Source organism: Orcinus orca, chromosome 13 (genome assembly GCF_937001465.1).
Source record: "Orcinus orca chromosome 13, mOrcOrc1.1, whole genome shotgun sequence".
Lineage (NCBI taxonomy): Eukaryota > Metazoa > Chordata > Mammalia > Artiodactyla > Delphinidae > Orcinus > Orcinus orca.
The window spans coordinates 7117796-7145476 of record NC_064571.1 but is presented as its reverse complement, the minus strand read 5'-3'; the positions used below and the strand labels follow the sequence as shown (position 1 = coordinate 7145476).

Genomic DNA, 27681 nt, shown 5'->3' with positions numbered 1-27681 from the left:
ATATGCGGAGGGGGGCGGAATTAAAAAAGGGGACTGAGTGGAAACTAAACTCCCAAAGAACTACCTGTGTGTGCCCAGTGCACTTTGATGGCTGGACTTGGTTTGTCCATCCTCAACCTGCATCCGTCACACTTTGCCCGAAATATTTCAGATGAGGAGGTGACGATGGAAACCTTTCCTGCAAGCAGTTTTGCTACCTTAAAGCAAATCCTGGACATTTCAGGTTTTAAACTCTGGCCCATAGATTGGCTCCGGGGGGGTGGGGGGGTGGGCGGGGGCGGTGGTGGGGACTTGGGGGGGCAGGTCAGTGAATGCCCTGTAACAGAATGTGAGATGTCATGTAGACGCATTTTTCGAGGAGAGGGACATAGCTTTCATTCCTATCTCTAGGCAGCTACGTCTTATTCAAAGGTTAAGAACTGATGCTTTTACAGGGAGTAAATGTTGATTTCTAATAAAAGTCCATTTATCCAGCATCTGTGATTATTAATAGAAAAGAGGTATATTGATAAGTATAGAACTTTAGCTAGAGTATTATCAATTTGTGAATATAGGTGAAATGGGGAAAATTTTTGAAGTGATTAAGGTGATGTATTTTTCCTTCCCTATGGTCTCTACCCTACGAATTCATGGCTTCTGATGATCCAGGGGAAGACTAAATACCAGCCTAAAATAAAGAATCAGCTTAGCTTTGCACTTCAAACTTGGTTGGTTAAAGCCCAGAGCAAGTCAGGCAACCTTGTAGGCGAAAACCACTGTTTTCTAACATAATAATTTCCTAAAGCTTCCTTTCATGTATCAAGATTTGGTTCTCAACAGTGAGGTTGGTATTAAGAGCAGAACTTGGGGCATAGCCACGTGCAGCAAGGATCTTGGGGAAGGGGAGGGAGGGGAGGGCAGTAATATTAGACCCAAGGGTCCTGGCTGAGTCTGGAGGCATCTGGGGCACAGCTTAGGGAGATGGGAAGCCTTTAATGGGCCAGCAGGGCCTGGGGCCAAGAGGAAGTGGCCACAGAGTGTGGGCACCAGGCACTGGAGCTGTGGCAGGGACCGTGGACATCCTGCTGGTTCCCCCAAAACAGATGAGACTGTCTACACTTCAGGGAACCAGAGCACAGGGTGTCCAGGGACTGGGAATGACAAGAGACCTTTCAGTGGAGGCCAGCATGGGGATTCCAGGCCCCTTCCTTGGCACCCTGAGGAAGGGGAGCCTCCCCCTGGGATACAGGTGTGGAAGGGGAATCTCTCATGACCCTGATAGGGAGTCTGCTGTGTGGCTTAACTTTCTGCTTCATTTGCTTTCATGCCGTCCAAAGGACCAGGGCTCCCAAAGCAAGAGGCAAAAGAACAAAACGATGCGTCTTTTTTTGCACCTCTGAGTTGCCCTGTGTAAATTCTGACCTCGCTTTAATTTGGCTTCTCCAGAGACAGGGGCCAATGGAACCTGCAGAGCACACCTGACCTGGTCCATCCTGCGCCAGTGACGCAAGAGAGGAAGCAGGGCAGCAGGACCTCTTCTTCGCCAAGGGGAAGCTCTCGCCTGCCCTGCGATTAGCCGGGTGTGGTTGAAGGCTACTTTGGTGGCAAACACAGCTATGGCTCTGAGGCTGTCTCCTCCCCACCCCATTTCTCTCGGACCACCGGCGAGTCAGTGACTTCTGTGCCTCAGTTTCCCCAGATAAATGGGGCCCAGTCATATGAAGGGATGCTGAAGCGGCCTTGCAGAAGGGGACACACACGGGGAGAGGGTGGACCATTTATGGCAGAGCCTGCCACTCACACTGGCCCCAGCACCACGTCTCACGCTAGCTCGCCCTCATCCCCAGCATCCTGGACCTCCCACACCTCCCATCTCTTATGTGGGAGAACACAGACGTGTGCCTGGAGCTAAAACACAGCGGCTCACGGGGAGACTCCCACTAAAACTTCCTGGAGGGAGCGTTAACAGTGAAGGGAGAACTGAAGCACTTGAGTGTGGGCCCACTGCCTGAGGTGCTCTAGGGACATTTTTTCTCCTCTTCACAGCTGAAGAAATGAGGCTGAGGGACCATTTTCAACACATCACTAAATCACATTCTCTTTCTCAAAGGATCTACAAGGACCTCCTCTTGCCCCTCAAACAAAAATCCAAATTCCTCAGGCATCCATCCTCTAACAGCCATCTCTCCTTGCCAGAACACCTACCATGTGCTCCCACTTTATAGGCATCATCTAACGGAATCCATACAGGTAAGAAATACTGTCGCCCCTAGTTTGTAGATGGGGCTCAGAGAGGTTAAGTGAAATGTCCAAAGCTGCAGAGCTACCAGGCACCACCAAGGCTAAACCCACATTTGTCTGGGCTTAAAGACCAGATTCTCTCCCTTGCTGCCTTGCCAGTCTCCCATTACTCTCTGGTGTAGCCTCACGAAAGAGGGACCTCGTTTCTTTTGAGAAATGTCAGTCTTCAACCTAAAATGATGGAATTAGATTGATTTTTGGAGACACCACTAACTATCCAAATAACACCTGTGGCCTTCTGTTATTCTTAATGCATCATCTTTTGATGTCCATAGCCATTTCATGTATATAAATCTTGTGTCTTCAACAAAGCCCAACACTGCTTTCCAGCAGGGGCCAGGTCTCTGCTTCTTTGTATCCCTCGCAGGACCCGTAATAGGTTAGGGGGACAGCACGCTATGACTCTGCTCCTCCTAATAATGACTCACAATGAGCTGTCACTCCATTTGTATCACTTATTCCTCAGAACAGCGTCACAGATTAGACGGCATGGGATTATCCGCCATTTCGGGGATGAAACAATTGTGGCCAAGGAAGCTCAAACAGCCAAGAATTAGGTGGCAGGGGAGGAGGGGGAACTCAGGGCTTGGGGTTCCTTTCCTGCCACGCTGCTGGCTCTGGTCCATTTCCTGAGCTGTCCATCAGGGTTTCTGCCCAGTGCATTTGATTGTTTCCTGGCTTGCTGCTTTGTATCTCCATCCAGGACTCTCCTCTCTGATCAATCTTCCCTCTGATCAGTGTATAAGCTCTCCACCGTGTACTTTAGTCTCTACTTCATCTATACCCTTCAGAGCACCCACTGCCACATACCCCACAGATGCCTAATTAAGGAGAAGCCTATTGAATCAATGAATAACTTGTATCGTGTACCTGCTGATTTTCAAGAACAATCTAGGGCAGCATTTTCCAAAATGTGCTTTGAGTTCATATATATCCCAATAAAGAAAAGTTTCCGTGACTTTGAGTTCATATATCCCAATAAAGAAAAGTTTCCGTGGTCAGATACATTTGGGAAATGCCACAGTGGAGAACACCGTTTACATGAGCAAAATTAAGGGCTGAATGATGCCCTACGGTAAAGAAACAAGTGAAACCTACTTTATCCTGGATCGCCTCAAAATCCTGTGACCAGGCTCTTTCTTGTCCCTGCAGCATCCTTTACTTGGGGAACACCGGTCTAAGGAGCTCTGTGTGCTGGTGTAAACGTGCTAACTGAAGGGCGAGGCGCTTCCCCCTGTGAAGCTCTGGCGTGAAAGGATGTCCCAGGCCAGGAAAGAAGATACAACTCAAATGAAAACAATTAGGCTGAGGAGAAGCAAGCAAACGTCAGGCCGCAGAGGGGGGATCTGCAGTGATGGAAATACTGTTTTCGGGGTCTCTTCCGTGCTAGCTTGCAGACAAGGGGTTAGACTATGGTGATTCATGTGAAATGCAGTGGCTTTCTACAGCCACGGCCATAAACAACAGCTCGTATGAAACTCAGGAGAGCCAAGTGGGTGTCCAGTGCTGGACATTGAGGGGGAGAATGCACGTGTCTTGGGATATCATGAGGGTCTCCTGCTTGATAATAGGAGGGCCTCAGGATATTTCCAGGAAGGAAAGGAGGGCCACAAATGTTCTGCTGCAAAGCAGCGTAAACAGGTCTTGACAACGGAATGTGAGGTGTGTGGCTATAAAGAGCTGGATTGTCCCGTGGGGGGGAAGGAAAAGGGGTCTCACTGCTCTCTTTAAGGGGTCCTGGGCTAGCTTGGCCAGAAGAAGGCAGAGATGCCGTGGAAACTCAGCAGGTAATGCTTCCCCTCTTCTCAACTTTCATTCTGCAAACTCACTGTATTTCTTTTCTAATTTTTTTTTTTTTTTTTTAATTTTTGGCCATGCCACACGGGTTCTGGGATCTTAGCTCCCTGACCAGGGATCACACCCGCGCCCTTGGCAGTGAAAATGCGGAGTCCCAACCACTGGACCACCAGGGAATTCCCTCATTGTATTTCTGAAGGGCGTGTCTCTCTAGTCACCTTGGGAAAAATGTTAAAAGAAACCTTGCTTTTATTCCAAGGAATACATTCCTTTCCAGCAGAAAGAAGCCACCTGCAGTGTGGCTACATCTCTTGTCACTCCTGCACTCCCTCCGCATAGAGAAGCCAGGAGTTGAAAGCTACCCGCGGCCTCAGGCAACTTAAACTTTGAGGCCTGTGTTACCAGGCTCCCCTCCTTCTCCTCAGCTAGGGGCCTCTGGTAGCTGCTGGAAGAAACAAGGAACGGCAAGTGCTTCCTTTCATCACCCAAGAGTTCAGGTCTTTGTGATTATCTCAGTGACATTTAGAGAGAATCTGCTTAAAGCCGTTTATAGCTGTACTTCTCCAAGGCTGCTTTCAGCCTCGCCTAGAAACTCCAGGAGTCACATTTCAGCGTGCAAATGAGACTCAACTTTCCTGAATTTAACCTTCAAAGTCACAAAGAGCCTGGGCTGGAGGTAACGTTCACAGACCCTAACGCTTTTAATCTACCGCCACTGTCCCCCCTGGCTCTTGCGATGTCCCTGGAACCCAGTTCTTTCTACTAAATATTCTGGAGTTTTTCAACAAATTAGAGCATAAAGCTGGCTCTGAAGAAGCCCGGTTAACGCCTCTGTTTTATTTAACTCCTGTATTTTTGTTTGTTTCAAATTACTCCTGTTAGAATATCAGCTCTGTGAAGACAGGAACCTTCTCTGTCAGCTCATTGCTGTCTCTCAGGGCCAAGCATCATATCTGTGGCAGAGACTCAATAGATCTTCGTTGAAGGAACACTAAATGAGTGAATGAATGGATGAATGAATGAAATGATGAAGAAGGAAAAATAATTTAGTTTCTGGGAAAAGTCAGGATTATATCAACATATGGCTTTTATAGGTTAATGTTGTCAAGGGCCTTCCCCTTAAATAAGGAGATAGGGATAGAAAGATAGATAGGGAAAGGGAGAGAGAGACAGAGAGAGACAGAGACACAGGTACACAAGCTGGAAACATGGGTCTTGCTGGCCCTTAAAGGTGCTCCTGGGGACTTCCCTGGGGGTCCAGTGGTTAAGACTCCACACTTCCACTTCAGGGGTCACAGGTTCGATCCCTGGTCAGGGAACTAAGATCTGCACGCATTGTCGTGTGGCCAAAAAAAACAAAACAAAACAAAAAAACCTCTCACCGCCAAGGTCTGCATATGTGGGTTTGGTTTCTTTTTTTTTTTTTTGCGGTACGCGGGCCTCTCACTGCTGTGGCCTCTCCCGTTGTGGAGCACAGGCTCCGGACACACAGGCTCAGCGGCCATGGCTCACGGGCCCAGCCGCTCCGCGGCATGTGGGATCTTCCCGGACCGGGGCACGAACCCGTGTCCCCTGCATCGGCAGGCGGACTCTCAACCACTGCACCACCAGGGAAGCCCTTGGTTTCATTTTAGAGCATATTTAGAAATTTGGGCCCAGAGTGGTACAGAAGGTTGTAGGTAAAAAGCTAAATCCTATGAGCCACAGTAATATCAAATGTTTATTCACTCAAGAAGAAGCATATTTTATTCCCTCTTTAGAAATCAAAGTTTACCCTTACAGATCCAGGGACTAGAGAAGGGTGCTCTCAGCCCTCTCTCAAGAATCCATGCTCTGAATTGCTATTAAATTTTCCCCTTTTTCCCCTTTAAAGTAGAAGTAGCAATGGCTTTTATTGGGACCTTATAATATTTTTATACGAGGCACCTAAGTCTTCCACACAGATACTCATCATAGCTATAAAAGTTTTCATTAGTATTTGTAAGTTGATGCTAATTTTCCTTTTTATATTTTCACAAAGAAAACAAAGGAGGTTTTATTCATATTTATAGCCCTTGTTCTCCTAATCTGTGATGAGCTGAAAAAAGGTAAGATCCTAACCATGTCCAATCCACAAAACTCCTTTCCCCGTGATTTACGGGGGCTCACACTTCCAGGCAGGGAGCTGCCCTGTCTGCTTATTGCCTCGGCTGACCCTTAGGGAGACCCGATCCTCAGGTTATTTCCAGTCAGTGATGTTTACAGCATACTTGGAAAGTTCTGGAAGTCAAGATAGAGAATTTTGGGACCATAAGAGATGAAGTTTCTAGACTTCAAAGGAAGCTCTGTGATTAGGAGCACTGTGAGGAGGGGCTGGGGGAAATGAGCCTAAACCAACCCCGGCAGGCTGCCAGGAGGTGGTGGCCTAGAGAGGTCACGGCGCCTCGCAGGCCAGTGTCATAGCACTGAGGTTGGAGGAGCAGGAGGTGTGAGAACCACACTCGGAGGAAGACTGACCTCGCTCACCGGGTCGGGGAGACGCAGGCAGGGGAGGCGCTCAGGGGCCAGCGTGTCCTTACCTCAGGGCTGGAGTAGTGGGGGGGTTTGCTGCCCTCACTCTCGCTGGAGCTGCTCTCGGTCTCTGAGTCAGATCCCGAGCTGCTCTCCGAGTCGCTGGAGGAACTGCTGCCGCTGCTGCTGCTGCCGCTGCTGCTGCCCTTGCTGGAGGGCACGGAGGCCCTGCAGTCGGCCTGCGGGAGGCCGGCACTGTCAGCCCACGAGGCCCCGGGAAGGGAAGGGGAGGAAAGCCAAGTGAGCAAACACGCATACACCACCGAGCGAGCTGTTGTTCCACCAGCCTGCGCATCTGTCAGCGTCACCTGAAGCTCCAGAGCCACCGTCAAGGTCAAAGCAGCCTCACAGTTAAAACAACGGATGCACAGAAATTAAATTGGGAGTGAAAGTCGGTGCCACTTGGTAATCAGGCCCTCGTCAGTGTGACTCGTTTGTGTGATCGTTTTAGAGGGGAAGGTGGTGTAACTGCAGAAGGACTGTTTCTATTTTGCTCCTGTTTCTGGGAATGGCTTTTCAAATGCATTCCCGATTCCAATCACCGACAAAAAGGCAAGGAAATCTAAAATGCTTGAAATATTTTGTAAAGAACGAAAATGTCTGTTTGCTTTATTTTAGGAAGTGGGCTGTGAGGAAGGGCACAGAGTCCTGCTCTGTGCTCTCACGGCCTGCTGGAAGGTTCCGGAGACAGCGGGACCGACAAAGTTGTCTTGCTTCCCACCTCTTCCTGCCCACAGAGTCGAGTCCTGTAGTCTTTACAGGAGCCGGCTTGCTGTATAAACAGTAATTTTCCTTTGAGCCCTTTATTGAAGAACTGAAGATCCCTCACTCACACATTTGAAAATATTTTAGACTTTAAAATTCAACCCCAGTACAGTGGCTTATAGCAATACTATTTTGAATTATACTCGATGTTCGTATCCCTGCTGAAATTTGCCAGAAACTTACATACTCAAATTATAGACTCAAAGAGAACAGGAAACACGGACACTTCTCATGGTAATTAATTAACCACAAAAATTCAAATCACACACATCCACCCAAACAGTGAGCCAAAAAGAAAGTTTCAATACTCACATAATAGTCAACATCTTCAAAGTCCTTTATTAATTGCATTGAAACACACCTGACTTTTTTTGAGGTCAAACTCTAAACCCAGAAAATGCAGTGACCACTTTTTAAATGTCGAGTCAGCAAATATCTGCTTGCCCCTTCCAGCTGGGACCACTGCTTCAACAGGATGAATGCGAGTGAAGGCCCAGGGCTGAGGGAGCTTGTCAGAGAGTTTATGGTCTCAAGTGCAAATCAGCCAGGACAAGGTAAAGGACCCTTTTCACCCGCCCCTTAAATCTTTGACAAATGCTTTGCTCAAGGACAGAGCCTCATAAATCCTCAGTGTTGGGGCAGGGATGGGGGGGGGGGGATGTTTAAAACTCACTGGAACCTTGCTTCTCCCAGAGGAATGATAAGACAAGAAAGTATCTTACAGGATGTACCTGAAAGTCAAAGCACTGTTTTGAACTGCAGGCTTAGGGAAAAATGGAGTTTGAACATAACCTTCCCTAGTGGTTTTTATTTCTTCTGCCAATGTCATGGTCCGTACCTACTGTCTGACAAAATTCTTCAACGTCAGACAACATCTGCACCTTTACGCCTTGCCTGAGCTGCAACAATTCCTTTTCCAGCCTGCTGTTTGTTCTGGTGTTGAGTGAGGGATCCTGGATCTTTTTACAGAGGCTGGGAAGGGACGGTTAGTGATCAAAGGGTTGTAATATTTCTTTCTTCCCTTATGAACTAAAATCCATCTTTCCTGGCAGCTGAGTCGACATGGCTACTATCAATGGAGTCATTAAAAAAAAAAAAAAAAGAAGGTTATTAGATTGTGACTGAACACGAACGGCTGGGATCCATGTTAACAGTGTGTCAGGAAGTCCCCCAAACACTGGGGGAAAACTCCAAAAACAAACAGACAAAAACCCACCCCAACCCAAACAAACCAACCAAAACGTAAAAACTCCCCAGAGCCAAGCAACACATGGTGGAGGAAAGAGGTCTGTCTCCCCGCCACACCCTGGAATGACATTTGCTGAAGACTAGGAAATTAAGAGAAATAAAGAGCATTTTGATTGGTTTTATATGATGGTCAAAGGCTTTGATCACCAAGCGGTACATTCTCCCACTTTCATTCCGACAACAAAGGACACTGAAGCCACTGCTGTGTGCACCTGGTTGCTGTGTTTGCGGCAGAGGCAGCAACGTGTGTGCAGTCCCCTGGGGCTTGCACCGCAAAGTGACTGTCTTTTGAAAAGCTGCACTTTAATTTCTGGGAAAACGGCCATTAAACAGTTCCTGTGCTGCCTTCCTTTTCTGACTGCTGTCCTATCGTAATGAGACCCACTAGCCCAGCAAGACAGAGTCTCTGATCTGAATTAGATTGGCAGAAAAGCCTCAGTTTTATGTTTTCCTTCCTTAAATTAGGAAATTGACTTAAAACGACAGTTTTACTGGCGTAATTATTATTTGTTTTTGAAACCCTCGGGAGAGCCAAGAATTTCAGGTTTTCTTCCTGCTTTGCTTTGAAGCGCTGTGAGGCCCCAGTCCTCTGGAGTCAGGGCTGAATACATTCATGTTTCAATGGTCCCGGTGGAGACAGTGTCGCTGGAAGCAATCCACGTCAAGGACGGGGGCAGGCTTGTGTGCAAGGGCTCTGGTGGTTCCAGTTGTGGGATCAAGATAACTACCCCTACCTGCAGAAAGCCTGCTCCATTAACTAGCCTTTTTGTGGGTCTCTGGGGGACAGCTGGTCATTCAGGACTCGGCACAATGACTGCTCTCGCCAGGAGCGCGTGCAGTTGCTTTGCCTCTGCTGGGGCAGCTGCAGCAGCCAGGGTGGCAGAATAAAGAAGCCGGGGATGGTCATCACTGCAGATGAGAACTAACAGAAGGATGGGCTCAGTTAAGCCAGGAAGGCTCTTTGGAGTCATGGAATCAAGAAGATGGAAAAAGACATATCAGACAGACCCTCCTGAAAGAAGACTTTAAGCTTTATATATTTAAAATTGCAGAGTTTGGTGTGCTTACTAGTTGTCACGTTTCCATACCAAAGACGCTAACAGTTCTTTCAACTTAATTTAAAAAGCAACTTTTTTCTGAAACGATAACATGGATTGACTTGACATGATGACACAGCATAGGACAATTTTTAGGAGAGTTCTTGGACCCTCTGCTATTTGAGGAACATGGTGCCACTGTAAACGTGTGGGCATGAAAACATCACTGAGGTCGTGGAATAAAAGGCTTTGTGTCACCAAACTTAGCACAGTGCCTGGGAATAATAGATATTCCCCTGTGATTACGAAATGAAAGAATCAATAGAAAAAAGTCTATCACTAGGTTAATGAGTTAAAGGAAAAAGGATTTAACCTTTCAAAAAGGTTACAATCTCTCTTTTCCAATAAAAAAACACTTAAGGGGATTTCAGCCCCTCTTGTGCTTTTCCAATGTTAACACCACCTCCTTGCACAGAATGTCTTTAAATGTACTCTAGATTTCATCTGCTATATAATATGAGCCCAGTTCTCCCCTGGATGGTTTATTTACTTCTGGTATTTTGATTTCATGACATGTTTTGCTGGTTTTGTGAGTGGCCAAGACCAAATCCACGTTTGGGAGAGTCCCAGCTTTATTCTAAATGATCTGCTTCCTGTGTTCCCTCCTTTGGCTGCAGTGACACATTCTTTTCTGAATCTGGCCCGGGCTGAATCTGAATACAGACAGTAAAAGAAGAGATCTGGAAGCTAAATGCCTGCATCTTACAGGCATGGGTGCTCCTGCCAAGTATATTGTGGGGTCTGGGTAAATATCCAAAGTTGTTCACGAGCTTTGAACTAACAAGGAACTTGGAGGCAGGCTCTGTGCCTAGTGGGCACTGCGTGGATGGACGTGATGCCCAACAGCCTGTGGGCAACGCCACTGGGATGGACGAAAGGTTAATAATTTAGAAGAGGTCCCAGCTCCCTCTCATTCAATACTCCGGATGAACTCAACACATGCTTGATTTCTAAACTGTAATCGGTGCCCTGGCAATGGTGTTCCTTTATCGTTGGCATCTCTATTGATATGAACTGATCTAAAATTATAATCACGTAATGAGACATGAAAATGGAAAGCTGGCACAAGGAGGTTCGCTGATAGGACTGCTGGTCTTGTACTAAAAGTTTTTGTTAGCTCTGTAATACCTCCAGGAACAAGTCTTCTATTAAACACAGCTTTTGAAGCTCTTCGTGGTCTGGCCTCAATCAAGTCTTCAGCCACACCTCATAGGGTGCAGCCCCAAAGCTTGTCTATAATAAATTTCTCACCGTTTTGATAACTGTGTGCCTCTGCATGCGCTATTTTCTATGCTACGAAGCCCTCTCTCCCTTTCTTCTTCTGGGTACCTCCAACTCACTCCTCAGGACTTGCTTGCAAATATTACCCTATTCTGTAAAGTTTTTCTCAATTCCCCCAGGAAGAGTTAATATTTCCTCCCCTAAGCCCCTTGGCACATCACCTATTTTTCTTTTGTAGCCCTTACCATACTAAGGAGAGGAATTATCTACTTTATCCTTGTATCCCCAGTGCTAGCAGGCGGTGCGGCATGAATAGGCTGTCAACAACGTTCAACTGAATGAATGAAAGAAAAATGATTCTTGACACAGTAAGCCAAAGCATTTTATTACGCTATGAAATAGCTTATGAGATGTTCATATATTCACATATGTAGTTTTTCTGTTGCCTTGGGGCTGCCAAAGATTTCATAAAACAGATGACTTAGAGAGCTACTATCTATATCACTGGTTGAAAATCCAAAACCTACAGGGGTCAGGCAAGTAGCATAAATGAGTGAAGTGTCCAGTTATAAGAGAAACAAATGCCTAACACACGATGATAAAGACAGTGGACCGCTGGCTCCCCAGTGGGAAAGTGTCAAGCTGGACAGTCCTGACTGGTCTACTTCTTCCCCAGGCCAGCGGATCTCTGCCACGCGGAAATAAGAGCCAGGGTTACCAAATCCTTCAATTTTTTTTTTTCAGAGGAAGCCCCAAATCCTGATGTTTATATCAAATCTCCTGATTTTGAAATGCTAGTAACTAATTTGAGAATTTTTAACAACGAAAAGTTTCATTCTATTTTTTGCAATGAGACACATCTGTAGGTCAGATGAGGCCTGTGGGGTACCAGTTTGAGACTCGCTAATCTATGTCTTACTCTTACACCTTCTGAAAGCCTAAGGTGGTTCCATTTAGAAGAGACACAAAGAGACCACAACCAGGAGTTTCGCCTCTCTCAGGGATTCAGGTTCGCAGGGACAAACAAGAGGTTAGCCAAATACGCTTATTCTCTCAGCCCGCTTATTTAAACATCTAAAATTTTAAAAAAATTACTGATTCAACAAGAAAAATCTCAAATAAACGACCTAACCATACACTTAAAGCAACTAGAGAAAGAAGAACAAAACCCAAAGTTAGTAGAAGGAAAGGAATCATAACGATCAGAGCAGAAATAACTGAAATAGAGACAAAGAAAACAATAGCAAAGATCAATGAAACTAAAAGCTGGTTCTTTGAGAAGATAAACAAAATTGATAAGCCTTTAGTCAGACTCATTAAGAAAAAAAGGAAGAGGACTCAAATCAATAAAATTAGAAATTAAAAAGAAGTTACAATGGACACCTCAGAAATACAAAGGATCATCAGAGACTACTACAAGCAACTATATATGCCAATAAAATGGACAACCTAGAAGGAATGGACAAATTCTTAGAAAGGTATGACCTTTCAAGACTGAACCAGGAAGAAAGAGAAAATATGAACAAACCAATCACAAGTACTGAAATAGAACTGTGATTAAAACTCTTCCAACAAACAAAAGCCTAGGACCAAATGGCTTCACAGGCAAATTCGATTAAACATTTAGAGAAGAGTTAACACCTACCCTTCGGAAACTCTTCCAAAAAAACTGCAGAGGAAGGAACACTCCCAAGCTCATTCTACGAGGCCACTATCGCCTGGATACCAAAACCAGACAAAGATATAACACAAAAAGAAAATTACAGGCCAATATCACTGATGAACATAGATGCAAAAATCCTCAACAAAATACTAGCAAACTGAACCCAACAACACATTAAAAAGAATCATATACCATGATCAAGGGGTATTTATCCCAGGGATGCAAGGATTCTTCAATATACGCAAGTCAACTGATGTGATACACCACATCAACAAAAAGAAGAATAAAAACCATATGATCATCTCAATAGATGCAGAAAACGCTTTTGACAAAATTCAACACCCATTTATGATAAAAACTCTCCAGAAAGTGGGCATAGAGGGAACCTACCTAAACACAATAAAGCCCATATACTATAAACCCACAGCAAACATCATTCTCAATGGTGAAAAACTGAAAGCTTTTCCTCTAAGATCAGGAACAAGACAAGAATGTCCACTCTCACCACTATTATTCAAAATAGTTTTGGAATTCCCGACCTTGGCAATCAGAGAAGAAAAAGAAATAAAAGGAACCCAAATTGGAAAAGAAGTAAAGCTGTCACTGTTTGCAGATGACATGACACTATACATAGAAAATCCTAAAGATGCTACCAGAAAACTGCTAGAGCTCATCAATGAACTTGGTAAAGGTGCAGGATACAAAATTAATACACAGAAATTTCTTGCATTCCTATACACTAACAGTGAAATATCAGAAAGAGAAATTAAGAAAACAATCCATTTACCATTGCATCAAAAAGAATAAAATACCCAGAAATAAACCTACCTAAGGAGGCAAAAGACCTGTACTCATAAAACTGTAAGATAATGATAAAAGAAATCAAAGATGTCACTAACAGATGGAGAGATATACCATGTTCTTGGATTGGAAAAATCAATATTGTAAAAATGACTATACTACCCAAAGCAATCTACAGAGTCAATGCAATCCCTATCAAATTACCAATGGCATTTTACACAGAATTAGAACAAAAAATTTTACAATTTGTGTGGAAACACAGAAGACCACAAATAGCCATAGTAATCTTGAGAAAGAAAAATGGAGCTGATTTTAGACTATACTACAAAGCTACAGTAATCAAAACAGTATGGTACGGGCACAAAAACAGAAATATAGAACAGTGGAACAGGATAGAAAGCCCAGAGATAAACCCACGCTCCTATGGTCACCTAATCTACGACAAAGGAGGCAAGGATATACAATGGAGAAAAGACAGTCTCTTCAATAAGCAGTTCTGGGAAAACTGGACAGCTACATGTAAACAAATGAAATTAGAACACTCCCAAACATCAAACACAAACATAAACTCAAAATGGATTAAAGACCTAAATGTAAGGCCAGATACTATAAAACTATTAGAGGGAAACATAGGCAGAACACTCTTTGACATAAATCACAGCAACATCTTTTTGATCCACCTCCTAGAGTAATGAGAATAAAAACAAAAATAAACAAATGGGACCTAATGAAACTTAAAAGCTTTTGCACAGCAAAGGAAACTATAAACAAAACGAAAAGACAACCCTCAGAACAGGAGAAAATATTTGCAAATGAAGCAACTGACAAGGGTTTAATCTCCAAAATATATAAACAGCTCATGCAACTCAATATCAACCAACAAAACAACCCATTCAAAAAATGGGCGGAAGATCTAAATAGACATTTCTCCAAAGAAGACATACAGATGGCCAAAAAGCACATGAAAAGATGCTCAACATCACTAATTATTAGAGAAATACAAATGAAAGCTACAATGAGGTTTCACCTCACACCAGTCAGAATGGCCATCATCAAAAAATCTACAAACAATAAATGCTGGAGAGGGTGTGGAGAAAAAGGAACCCTCCTACACTGTGGGTGGGAATGTAAATAGGTACAGCCACTGTGGAGAACAGTATGAAGGTTCCTTAAAAAGCTAAAAATAGAGCTACCATATGATCCAGTAATCCCACTCCTGGGCATATATCTGGAGAAAACCATAATTCGAAAAGATACATGCACCCCAATGTTCATTGCAGCACTATTTACAATAGTCAGGACATGGAAGAAAGCTAAATGTCCATCAGCAGAGGAATGGATAAAGAAGATGAGGTACATATATATAATAGAATATTACTCAGCCATAAAAAAGAACGAAATAATGCCATTTGCAGCAACATGGATGGACCTAGAGATTTTCATACTGAGTGAAGTAAGTTAGACAGAGAAAGACAAATATCATATGATATTGCTTATATATGGAATCTAAAAAAAATGATACAATGAACTTATTTACAAAACAGAAACAGAGTCACAGATGTAACAAACCTATGGTTACCAGGGGATAAGGGGGAGGAGAGATAAATTGGGAGACTGGGATGGACATATACACACTACTATATATAAAATAGATAACTAATAAGGACCTACTGTATAGCACAGGAAACTCTACCCAATACTCTGTAATGACCTATATGGGAAAAGAATCTAAAAAAGAGGGGATATATGTATATGTATAACTGAATCGATTTACTGTACACTGGGAACTAACACAACATTGTAAAGGAACTATACTCCACTAAAAATTTTTTTAAAATTTATCAAGTGGAAAGGAACCCTCTCTCAGTACTTCCAACCTCCAGCTCTGATTAATTGTATCAAAAGATGATGAATGAAACAACCAAGCAGGTCTCTTCTATAGTCACTGCCCATTTTATCACCCAGTCAAATTAGGCATTACTTAATTTAGTTAAAAACCATTATTGTGGAAATTAAGCTCTGATTTTAAAAGTCTGTGTACCAAAGCTAGAAAGAACAGGTATATAGATAGCCTTGTGAGAAAAATGACTCAAATAAGTGCGGTTCTAAAAATGTTAAGGATAAATAGGTGGGTGGTTCTTTAAATTTATGTTCAGAGTAAATGGCATGGAGATGAGGGATGATACTGCTGTGACCTTTGCTGAGAATTCACTTGGTGCCAGGTACCGCAGAGCCATAGCATGTGTGTTTGTGTGTGTGTGTGTGTGTGTGTGTGTGAGAGAGAGAGAGAGAGAGAGAGATTGAGAGAGAGAGGGAGAGAGAGAGAGGGAGAGAGAGAGAGAGAGAGAGAGGAGGGTCTTGATAGACACTCAGCCAGGCAGAGAGCTTGGAACAGAGGAGTCAGCTTCTCCCAGGAGAAAAGTGTAACTGTCAGAAACCATACAGAATCATAAAAAGTAGATGAAATCAGCTATGAGAAACTGTAATGCAAGTTACAATACCACTTGTTGACAATGCAAAAACTGCACATTTTTCATTAATCTACAAAATCAAACAAAGAAAAGTTCTACAAATAAATCAGAACGGAGCACCCAGACCCCAGGGGAGGACAACAGCCATATCCTAACACAAAATAGCAACTCAGGACAACGGACAAGACCTCCCTCGAGACCAGAGACCCTCAAGATTTCTGTAGTTGTTACTTTATGCCTTGGTCTCCTTCTTACAGGGTAGGTATTATTCTGCCTCCTTCTAGGTAGGGACAATAAGGATCCTAATAAGGGACAGAGCTGAGATTCTACTTCTAGAAATTTACCCTATGAAAATAATCAGGTATGTTTAAAAACATTTATCTACAAGGTTATAGGCTCTTATGCTATTTGCAATAGGAAAGGATTTGTAAGCAACCAAAATGCCCAACACTAGGGGATTATACACCCTTATGAGAATACTTTTCAGTGCTATGTAGTCATTATAAACATATTAGAGTGGGCTTCCCTGGTGGCGCAGTGGTTGAGAGTCCGCCTGCCGATGCAGGGGACACGGGTTAGTGCCCCGGTCTGGGAGGATCCCACATGCCACGGAGCAGCTGGGCCCGTGAGGCATGGCCACTGAGCCTGCGCGTCCGGAGCCTGTGCTCCGCAGCGGGAGAGGCCACAACAGTGAGAGGCCCACATACCGCAAAATAAACAAACAAACAAAAAAATCCATATTAGAACAGAATATTTACTTGTTGTGAAAAATTCTCACTCTGTATTTGTGAAGCAATGGGTTTTCCAGTCATCTGAGGGCAGAGAAATAGATCAGGACTACTTAAGTGTTAAACCCTGCTTTTTCCCTGGGACAGAGGATGGGGTTTCACTGACTCAGGGTTTTGCTTAAGAATCAGAGGGTCCCACTGTCTGTAAACAGGCTCTGACATGGGATTATTAAGAACGCAGACTGTGTAAGTCTTCTTGACTGGATACGTGAGGTCCAAGCGTAAAAGGATTGAGGTGTAAGTACTGTTACAACCTCCAAGGGCACCTGGGGTACACCCGTTCCAGCTTGGTCTCAGCTGTGTTTCTGAATTCTTTGCCAAATTAGGGGAGGACCTCACAGGATATCTGTACATGGTCTTTCCCTGAGAGTCTGCTGGCTACAAAGTAGCATTATCGTAATTACATAAGAAATTTATACAGAGAAAAAAACACTGTAAGGATATATACTCAAATGTTAACTGTGGATACTTCCTGATGGTGGAATTACAAGGATAAATATTTTGTGAACTTTCTTATTTTTTCCAGTTTTTTATTTTTTCACCGACAGAACATATGCTACCTTTTAAATGTCTATTTCATTGTGGAAGGTGATTCTACCACTATATGATTGAATTTAGCTTGCGACTATGTTAGCTAGCATTTGGGGAAGATCTGTGTTTATAGGTGAACTTGACGTATGTTTACATTGATCTGTTTTATATTTGCGGGCAATTTTTGGCAGGTTTTGCATCACGGTGGTTTTAGCTGAAAGGAATATATTGGAGAGTGCTTTACCTTTCATAGTGTTCTGTCTATAAGAAAAGCTTATCCAGTATGAGAATTATCTGTTCCTTGAAAGTTTAGAACTTATCGCCACTAATAACGCCTAGTCATAAAGTCTTTTAGAATGGCAGGTCTTCGGTTTATTTTACAATTTATTTCTTGGTTTGTCCATTTCTTGTCAATTCTGTTAATTTGTTTTCAAAAAATTCTATTTAATTTATATTTTCAAGTTTATCCTACAAAATGTATATAATAGTCTCTTAAAATAAAAAATTGTATTTATTCTAAATTTTGTTTTCCCTCCCCTTTTTCTTTATTATATTTTGCCAAGGGTTTGTCTATTTTATATTATTTTCAAAGAAACAGCTCTTGATCTATATAATAATTGGACTATTTTCTGGTCTTGCTTCCTTCTACATTTTTCAGGATTACTTTATAATACTTTTATAAACTTCTTGAACTTCTTGAGTTGTTCATCTCGGCTATTTAAAAAGCTATTTATTTATTTATTTGGCTGCACTGGGTATTCGTTGCGGCACACGGGATCTTTTAGTTGCGGCATACGAACTCTTAGTGTGGCGTGTGGGATCAAACGTGGGCCCCCTGCACTGGGAGCGTGGAGTCTTAGCCCCTGGACCACCAGAGGAGTCGCCATCTTGGCTATTTTTATTCTTTCTTAATAACGGAAGCTTTGGGAACTATCATGTTGCCTTTGAACGTTCCTATGGTTGCAGGTGATCATCCTCATTATGCTGTGTTTTTCATTTCTTTACTTTCTAAATAGATTGTTGTAGTAGTTTCAAATCTTCCTTTAATCAAATAGTTATTTAGAAGATTGCTCTTCAGTACCAGATGACAATGAAGAAGGATAAACATTATGTTTAGGTCCAAAAATAAGCATGGGGGATATAGTTTAGCCTATGTAAAAACTTCAGGCAGGATGGTGGCTTCAGCCTGAAGGGGGACTGCAAGGGCTCAGGTAAGACAATCTGTTAAAGGTAAGAAAAAAGGGGCAGGGAACTAGGATGGGAGTAGGGAATGGCTTGGGGAAGGGATTAAGGTCATAACGAAGACTTATTCAGCATGGCACATATCCTAAGGTCTCTGAAAATTTCTGCTGGTCTTAGGGGAGGATAAGAGTCAACAGAACTTGCCACATTCAGCAGGAGAGAAATCCAGTCATATAGGAGGTCTGTAAACGTGGACATAAATCGTGCCTCATATTTCAAAGCTGATCCCGTGGTAGCATACGGAATACTTTGTGTTACAAGCCAAAGAAACCAGAAATCCTCCTGACCAGTCAATGGGGCCATTTACATAGTTCTATCAAGGAATGAAGAACTAATGCCCGAATTCCAATTTTATGAAAGGCTTTGGAACGTAAGGCTTGATCATCAATTTCAAACACCAGAGAGCACAGATGTCACCTCATGGGGCCCTTGTCATGTTCCAGATTTCTGACCTTTATGACATCAAATGTTACAAATGACAGTAAGCCATTAATTCTTTTTTTTAAAATTTTATTTATTTCTGGCTGCATTGGGTCTTCGTTGCTGCATGCAGGCCTTCTGTAGTTGCGGCGAGTGGGGGCTACTCTTCGTTGCAATGCACGGGCTTCTCATTGCGGTGGCTTCTCTTGTTACGGAGCACAAGCTCTAGGTGTGTGCGCTTCAGTAGTTGCGGTGCGCTCAGTAGTTGTGGCTCGCAGGCTCTAGAGCTCAGGCTCAGTAGTTGTGGCGCACGGGCTTAATTACTCCACTGCATGTGGGATCTTCCCGGACCAGGGATTGAATCTGTGTCCCCTGCACTGGCAGACAGATTCTTAATCACTGCACCACCAGGGAAGTCCCGCCATTAATTCTTAACCAGCTGTCTGGTGCTCTGCTTCCTTAGCTTAGAGGGCTGCCATGGTTTGGGAAATCTGTTTGAACAGCACCAAAACATTCCTTTAGGATCCCTGAGGTTACAGCATTACTGCCCAACTAATAATACTTGCTAAGGGATGTCAGTTCTTCTGTTCTGGGGTCAGCCCTGCTTTTGGATTTACCTGATTTTCTTTTTAGGGATGGGTGAAGAATTTTCTCTTCCAGATGAACCAAGAGAAAAAAAAGTTATTGCTTGGAGTTCTGGGTCATATTTGGAACAAAGTTTTACTTTCAGTTGACTAAAGACCCACATGTGACCCAACCAAAGAGGATGACATTTCACAAATAAAGGAAAAATACAATAATGTACACATACTCATTGGTTCCCAAATAGTCCTGGACCTGTTGATATTTTTTTCTGTTTCGAAAATATTTAATTAGTTTACTTTAAAATAAAGGCCTGTTGGAGAACATTCTCCACCCAGCTATCTTCTCTGGACTGAAGGCTTTGTATGATCAAACCCGGGCCCCCGGCATTGGGAGCACGGAGCCTTACCCACTGGACCACCAGGGAAGTCCCATCTATATTTAATCTTCTGAGGAACTGTCAGAAGGCTTTCCAAAGCAGTTGTCCCATTCTGCGTTCCCAGCAGGAGGGTATGAGGGTTTTAATTTCTCTACATGCCTGCCAACACCTGTGACTGTCCATCTTTATGGTTCTAGCCATAGTGGTAGATGTGGAGTAGGAACTCATTGTGACTTTGTTGTGCGTCTGTCTCATGATATTGAGCATCTTTTCATGTACTTATTGGCCACGTGTGTGTCTTCTTTGGACAATGTCTCTTTAAGTCCTTTGCCCTTCAAAAATTCTTCATTAATGAATGATAATAGTTCTTTATATAATCTAAATAAAAGTCCCTTGTCAGATATACAATTTGAAAATATTTTCTCCTGCATGTGGGTTGTCTTTTCCCTTTCTTGATGATATTGTTTGCAGCAAAAACACTTTAATTTGGATGTAGTCCAATTAATCTAATTTCTTGTCCTTACTTGACTACTTTTAATAGTAATAAGTGCTTGAATTTATATGGTTCGTTAACATTTTTCAAAGCATTTTCTTTTCAAGTCCCTCCTCTGAACCTCACGATAAACCTATAAAGTAGCAAAGTCACTATGTCTACTTTACAGAAGGCAAAACAGAGAGATTACGTGACCTACTCAAGGCTGCACACCTAGTTAGTGGAGGAGAGCGGCTGCAACCCAGATCTTAGGCTCCTAACGCTAACCTGTACTCTGTGTAGAGCCAGACTTTCCCAGCAAGTGAGATAAATTATCAGCGTTTCTGGCCTCAGCCACATTTAGAGAATTTTTACCACGTGAGGCAGAATGTTGGGTAGGTTTTAGAATCAGATGGACAGACCCAGATGGACATTTGACCTCCCCTGCTTGCTGGCTGTGTGACCTTGGGGAAGTTACTTAACCTCTCTGAGACTCAGCTGCCTCACTGGATTAACGAGGTAATAACAGTGCTGACCTCACAGGGCTGCTAGGTGGACCAAATGAGAACATGCTTGTAATGTTCTTAGCACAGTGACGAGCATGTCGCAAGTGCTCAATACATAAGGTTAACACTGGTCTTTAATTTTTAAGAACTCTAATACTTCTTCCAACACGGCAGCCCAAACAAACAGGAATTCCTCCAGTTTACTGGCGTTCTTAACTCACTTCACCCATCTGGTCACTCCATGGGGTTATAAAATGTCTGATCAGGAAAAAACCTGGGAGATTAGCTACTCTTGTCTCCCCAGAAAAGGAATGTCCAAAATGACTCAGCAAATGAGCTTTCCAACACTACTTCTTAGGAGTCTCCTATTTCCGTAAACCTGGCTGTTTTAGTGCAGAGCTCCAGACGGCTATGGCCTTGAACGAGGTCAAAGGCAGCTCCCAAGGGAGGCTGGCGGGGCTCAGAGAGCCTGGTGGCTCCGGAATTGTGTCTGGCTCTTGAAAACACTCCTCCTAACCTCATCTCCATCGGAATAAACCAATTCCATTTTGCTCCTGTGTTTAAAGCAAATAAGGTGAGCTTCTGAATGTCGGCGCAATGTGGCGTTTAATTTGCATCTCACCAAGGAATACAAGACTTCAGGACGACAAGCACAAGTTTATGGAAACCAAATGACAGCATCTGAGACACAGACCTGTGGCCGTACCCGCTCAAGCTGTGAGCTTGCGAGCTGTCGTACACCAGGCTGGGTTCGCTCCTCAGATAAGGACTCTCAGGGCAAATGTGGAAAGCGTTATTCAGGTGTTTCTGCGGGAAGGGCTGTGCAGAAGGGCCTTCTGAAAGGCTGTGTAATAGAGCATAGCTGACAGGCTGTGTGTAGTGACAGGGAACAGGGATGACAACTAAAATAAGCAAAAACATAGGAAGGACGTGCAGGCCTCATGTGAGAAGCCCCGGGGAGGCGTGTTTCCAGGATTGGCTAATTCTCAGGCTCCGAGGCCTCCTCAAGGACCCAGGTTCTTTCCATCTTCTCTCACTGCCGTCCTTGGCTTGTCTGCAGGCTGACGCCCCTCACGGCCCTCAGAGAGCTGCTACAGTCATCGCTCATGGCTGACCATGTCCAGAGAAAGCAATGATCCTGTCTTATTTCCCTCGTGACACAGACTGCCCCTCATGTCTCGCTGGGCTTGCACTGTGTCACGTGACCACGACTAAACCAGCTCCATAGCAAGGTTAATAAGACCACGAAGACTGGCTTGGACCAATCAGTAGTCCTTTCTTCGGACTGGAGCCTAACCAACCTCCCCTGAACGACGTGCAGCTCAGGGTAGGGTGAACCGAATAGGGGATTCTCTCCATAAGGAAGTGAAGGGCGCCTCTTGGACAGGCCATCATACAGCCTGCTCCATCCAGGAGGTCCTGGACACATGCCACAAACCCAACTTCCCAGCTACCTGCTATATGATCATCAAGGTGAGCTTGACGGCTCATCCCAGCTGAGGTTCAAGGAGAGTGAGGCAGCCTGGAAACCTTCACACCTGGGTTGTAGTCATTCCCTGAAGGTCTCCACCTCTCCATCTATTAAGACATGGGCTTGGACCAGATGACTGCTAAGGTCCCTCTCACTACTAATATTCTTTGTAATTAAAAACCCGGTGACCCTCATTTTAGTTACTTATCCCTAGAAACGCCTAATACCAAGATTTCTAACTAGAAGGTATGTTCATTTCTATGCAATTCTTTTCCTTTCCCCCATTCAGGGTGATGAGCCGTGGGGAAGCCAAAAGAAAACCAGGGAACATTGGAGCCAAAAGTCACGATGACTTGTTACTGCCAGTTAGTCCGGATTGGACGATAACATGCTGTCCTGTGTCTTCTTCCTGGTTGTGCAGGGAGGTTACTGTGTAACAGCTGAGCATATGCCAAATGCTTAGCTCTGCTCCCTCTACAAGCACAGGTAATCGCAGACATTCTTCTGACAACCAGGCACTGAGCCTCTGATTCGTCAGGCGCTGTGCTGGGAGCTGGAGATCTCTTATCTTGCCACGTGTTGACTTCACGGATGAGCTGAAGGCAGTATCTGCCTGAAGCCGGTCACATCCAGAGCATCTTCATGTAGTTTTAGGTCAATGGGGGTTTCTCTGCCATTTAGAATGTGCCCGGCTCCTTCCCTTGCACTGTAGCTTTGCACTTCCCCTGCCCGGCACTGTTCTGAGCGTCCTGGGGGAAAGAAGCACCGTGCTAATCCACGCCCTCAAATTTGGAGGGCCTAGAACAAAGTTCCAAAGAAGACAGTGTAGGTTAAGTGCTAAATTCTGCGATAAAGTTCTTAGTCCTAAGAATACAGAGACCGGGAGAATAAGGAGGGCTATAGCGTTTTCAGGTAGGAGTCCACGGAGGAAGTGAGAGCTAAGCTGGGCCCTGACCACAGGCAGGATTTCTCTGGGAGATTAGAAGCAAAGCAAGCCTCAGGGCAAGGGGGTGGGATAATGGCGCGAAGCCAAGGCCGACCAGGAGATGGAGACCCACCAGGGCGGGTGTGTAGGGGGAAGCAAAACAGGCTCAGACCAGCGGGTGGAATCATTTATCCTTCTTTCTAGTTTACAGAGTCCAGTACCAAGTAGCCCTTTAATTAATTTATTTATTTAGGTCCCAGCAGTCCGCGCCTGTGATCCAGCCTCTCCCTCGATAGTCTGAACAGCGAACCGGGTCCCGGGAACCCTGGAGCCTGAGGCCTGCGTACTCGCGCATGCGCAGTTCACGCCCAGCAACCGCCCTCAGGTATCCGAGTTCTGCAGAACCACGTGGACACGATGGCCCCTCCCACGAAGCTGGATTCCGCGGATCTCCGCAGTCTAGCCCTTCTATTTAGGCACACGGGTGATGATGAAAAGAGCTGGAAAAATAGACTGGGATTGACTGATTTCCTGGACCAAGTGAAGTAAAGTTCTATAAGCCAACATCCTATGTAATTTAAAAGAGTAGAGACTATTCTGAGTGGGACACTCTTGAGAAAAACACTGGACCAGGAGTCTCGGTGCGGGCGTGGCTAGAGAGGGGGGGCAGATGAGTCAGGGAGGGGCGGTCCCCTCCAAACAGTGTGGCCCCTGTGAACACAGGGGCTGCGCCCCCAAGAGAACACTTGGTGAGACCTCATGGTTGAAAGCAACCCCCATGCACAGAGGCTGGGAATAGCTGACCCTGTGAGAGGGAAATGACCACGAGGACATTCTAGTCAAGGAAAGGCACGTTCGGGCCAAGCCTTTGTTTCTTTACAGTTTGCTGAACGTGGAAAGGTGATTTCTGGGCAGGCTGAGCAAAGAGGGAGAACAGAAGAGCGGGGGAGGTAAGAAAAGGAAGGGGGAGCAGAATAAACTAGAATGTGGGCAATATAATTTTATTCGCTTTATTATGCCCGAGTACGGTGCCACGTTAGACTGGGTCCTGTGACTCCCCAGCTCCACCATCGTGGAGAATGTGAGCAATCCTGCTTCACAAATGAGCCGCCTGCTAAAAGGAAAAGAATACCAAGCACCGTGCCACAGGCCAATCAAACTTTAAGCCCAGGCCCAGCCCGATGTGATGATTTCTCCCGGGAGGGTCTGAACGGTCCTGTGCATCAGCTGGGGACGAGCCGGGCCTGCAGAGCTGCAGCCTGTTCTTTCACTGGACACCAGGATGGAGTCAGGAAATGCAGTCCAGGCCCCAGCAGGCTCTGGGGAAAGGCAGGGGGACTGCACCTTGTCCCGGGGACACTCCCTGCCTGCAGGGACCTCCCGCTTCAAACCGGTTTGTCTCCTTGATCAGAATCACTCTGCTTCAAAGGTTGTCTCACTTTTCTTCTCCCCGATGAGGAAAAAAGGAGCGAGGGGATTCACAGGAGAGTTTTGGTAACAGGAGGAAGAGCGGGCAGGGGGAAGGTCTGCAGCCAGATGTCAGAGCACGGCTGGCAGCGTGTGCCTCGCATGATTCCAAGGGGCAAAATGCATGTGGGACCTCAGAGTGTCACCTGAGAGAAGGCACTCCATGAGGATCTTAAGACCTTAAAACACAGGCCTTTCCTGATGCCGAATAAGGGCAGTGACCCGGCTTCCCTAAGCCCTGGAGCCAGGACCCGACACATAATCTGCAGGGCTCACTGCAAAACGAGTATGTGAACCTCTTATTCAGAAGGCAGGGAAACAAGTGTTACAAGCACTAAGACACGGAGCCCTTCTTTCTTCCGTGGCCTCTCGTATGCTACAGCATTTTTTATTTGCTATTTCATGCCATGCTCTCTGAGCCCTAGGATACTTGTGGGCTGAGTATAATCCCTCACGGGCATTGGGGGGTCTTATCAGGGGGTGCCCTGGCTGGGGGGTTGTGAAACTGAGCCAGGCATCTCCCCTTCCCGTAGGCCCACTGCCCCAAATCAACATGGGCATGGGGTAACCTCCGAGGGTATTGTGACCTTTGCACCAGGACGCATGAGGCACCTGGATCGGGTCGCGGGAGGAGGCTCGCCCCCGAAGAGCTGCCCACTGAAGACCCCGGTGCTGCCAGCCTGGAGCGGAAAGGGCTTTGCGGTGCCCTGGGCGTGCTACCCTACCCCGACCCCAGGTGCGTCCATGCCCTGCTGGGGGTGCAGGAAGGCAGCAGTTACCGTGCAGGTTGGAGAGGGGAGCATTAGATGGGAGCAAGGCACCAGGCAGGAATGCAGACGTCTGAGAACCCGTCGCAGGAAGGAGGGTCTACCCACAAGCCAAGGCTCCAAGCCCCTGCCGCACCCTCTGTCGTCCCACTGGACTTCGCTTACAAAACACAGATTCAAGGATCAAACTCTTGAGAATTTCAAGAGGACAACTGCAGAGCATTACACCGAGTGTGGACCCTCTGAGCCTGGGGCTGTATGACCACATGGGTCAGCGGCCCATGAAGCTGGTCCTGCCCAGAGTGCAGGTTTCTTCTACCTTTGTCCTCCTCTGAAACAAAATGCCCAACACACAGGCTGTCCTCCTGGCTCCTGGGGTGGGTGGAGGTCCAGTGCCTGCTGATCATCTACCCAGTTACCTATCTGCTTGAATGCCCCTACTTGCTCGCTACTGTAAAGGTGGAAGAAAATTTTGCAGACTGTCTTCAGGTAACCAAGGTGGTGACAGCTTTGGAAGCACAAAGGAGGCTCTGTGGAGACAGGCTTTTCAATAAGTCGGAGTCCCATGTAATTAAAATAATCTCGAATTAAAATTGCCACTTCAGTCATTGCTTTTATGTTATAATATTTACTACCATTGCCATTGTGTAACTTATCTCATTAATTACATGTGGAAAAAAGTTAGGCAATGAATAATTAATGGCATGTGATAACTGAGGGAATAACAGTGCTTATGACACAGAGCTTGAAAGAAAGTGTCACCCACACGCAGTCCCGTTCATGAGAACCTCGCAGCCTGACGGCCACGTGCTGGGAGGTGATGCTCTGCGACCATCACCAGCTATTTTTAGAGGTCAACACAGAAATCTCCTTGGTCTCCTCGCAGGCGTGGAAACAGGTCAGGAATTCTCCTCTGTGGCAGCAAAAAAAAAAAGCTTCTACTTTATCGAACCAGACATTCCTTGGTACAAATAACTCAGCAAAATATAAATTATAAATGGCATCAAAAGGTCAGCATGGTACTGAGGAAGCGGCCTGTGCCTCGTAGAAAGTGGAGCCTGATGTCTTCCATCGCGACATGGGTGGTGGGTGGGGACGGGGGTGGAGGGGGCAGGAGTTCAGCCAGATGGCTTTGACCTGTAAATGGTACCAACCCTCACTTGAATTTCCAAACAGGCCAACGCTTGCTACAAGGAAGACACACACTCCACATGCACAAAGATACATAAGAGGATGAAAAATCAGAGAATCCTTGAGCACCGTCCTATTGGGAGTGAGATGCTTATGCTACTGTCGGAAAAGAGAGAAAATTCGTTTTCAAGGAAGCTCTCTAGGAGAGTGAGACAGAATTTTGATTTAAGCTGCATTCACAGTTTATATACAGATGGCCCTCTAAGATCTTGACATTTTCTGATGTAACTTCCAACAAAGATCAATACTTTCACAGAATACTTTTTTTAATGGTCTTTCAATCAAAATATGGTATCTGTAGGTTTGCCAGATAAAATACAAGGCACCCTGTGAAATTTGAATTTCAGATAAACAATGAATAATTTGCAATATTAGGGACATACTTATACCAAAGTCATTTCTGTATTTTTATTTGCTAAATCTGGCAATCTTAGGTTTGTGATCTTTCCTATCCACCCAGTGTAGAAATGTCTGGTGCCAAGCACTGAAGACATGCTCCTGGAATGTCTGTGGATGAATTACTGAAGGAAGATGCATGACATGTGGCAAACAGCAACACCATTAAATAACGTGCAGGGATTTCCTGCCTGAAGTTTTGCAAAGTGCCTTCTGGGTCACTTGACAGGATCCAAGATGGAATGACATGTGATAGGATTAATTACAACTAATCACAGATTGGGAAGTTTGGGGACCTGGGAGTTCATATTTCAGGTTGCCAAAGCTGTATTTTAAGAGCAATGTAATACAGCAGACATTCTGATGGAGGAACAGTCAGAAGATAAAAGGATGATAAGATATGGTCTGTTTCAAAGTCACAAAATTCAGGGATAGAAAGGTGCCTTTTAAAGCTTTTGAACGAGCTGAAAGGGATGAAAAGTGAGCCTTATGTAATCACTTTCCCAGTGAAACAAAACTTGTTCACAACTGCAACACTGCCAGCTAATTTAGAATCTTAAGGTGGCCATACGAATAGATTAGAACTTCTATAAAAAGAAATGTACCAGAGCGGGTGGAGAGACGGCCCATACCAAAGGGCCTTCAGTGCAT

The 27681-nt window shown here is 44.9% G+C and overlaps 1 protein-coding gene across 15 annotated transcripts in view; it reads right to left on the bottom strand.

The window, feature by feature from the left end:
- Positions 1-27681, bottom strand: part of AFF3 (ALF transcription elongation factor 3) — a 561951-nt gene that overhangs the window by 42680 nt on the left and 491590 nt on the right. For all 15 annotated transcript variants that reach the window (XM_049696189.1, XM_049696192.1, XM_049696190.1 and 12 more), the window contains one exon: positions 6636-6822. In XM_049696189.1, coding sequence (XP_049552146.1) covers positions 6636-6822 — 187 coding nt within the window. The remainder of the gene's footprint in view (positions 1-6635; positions 6823-27681) is intronic.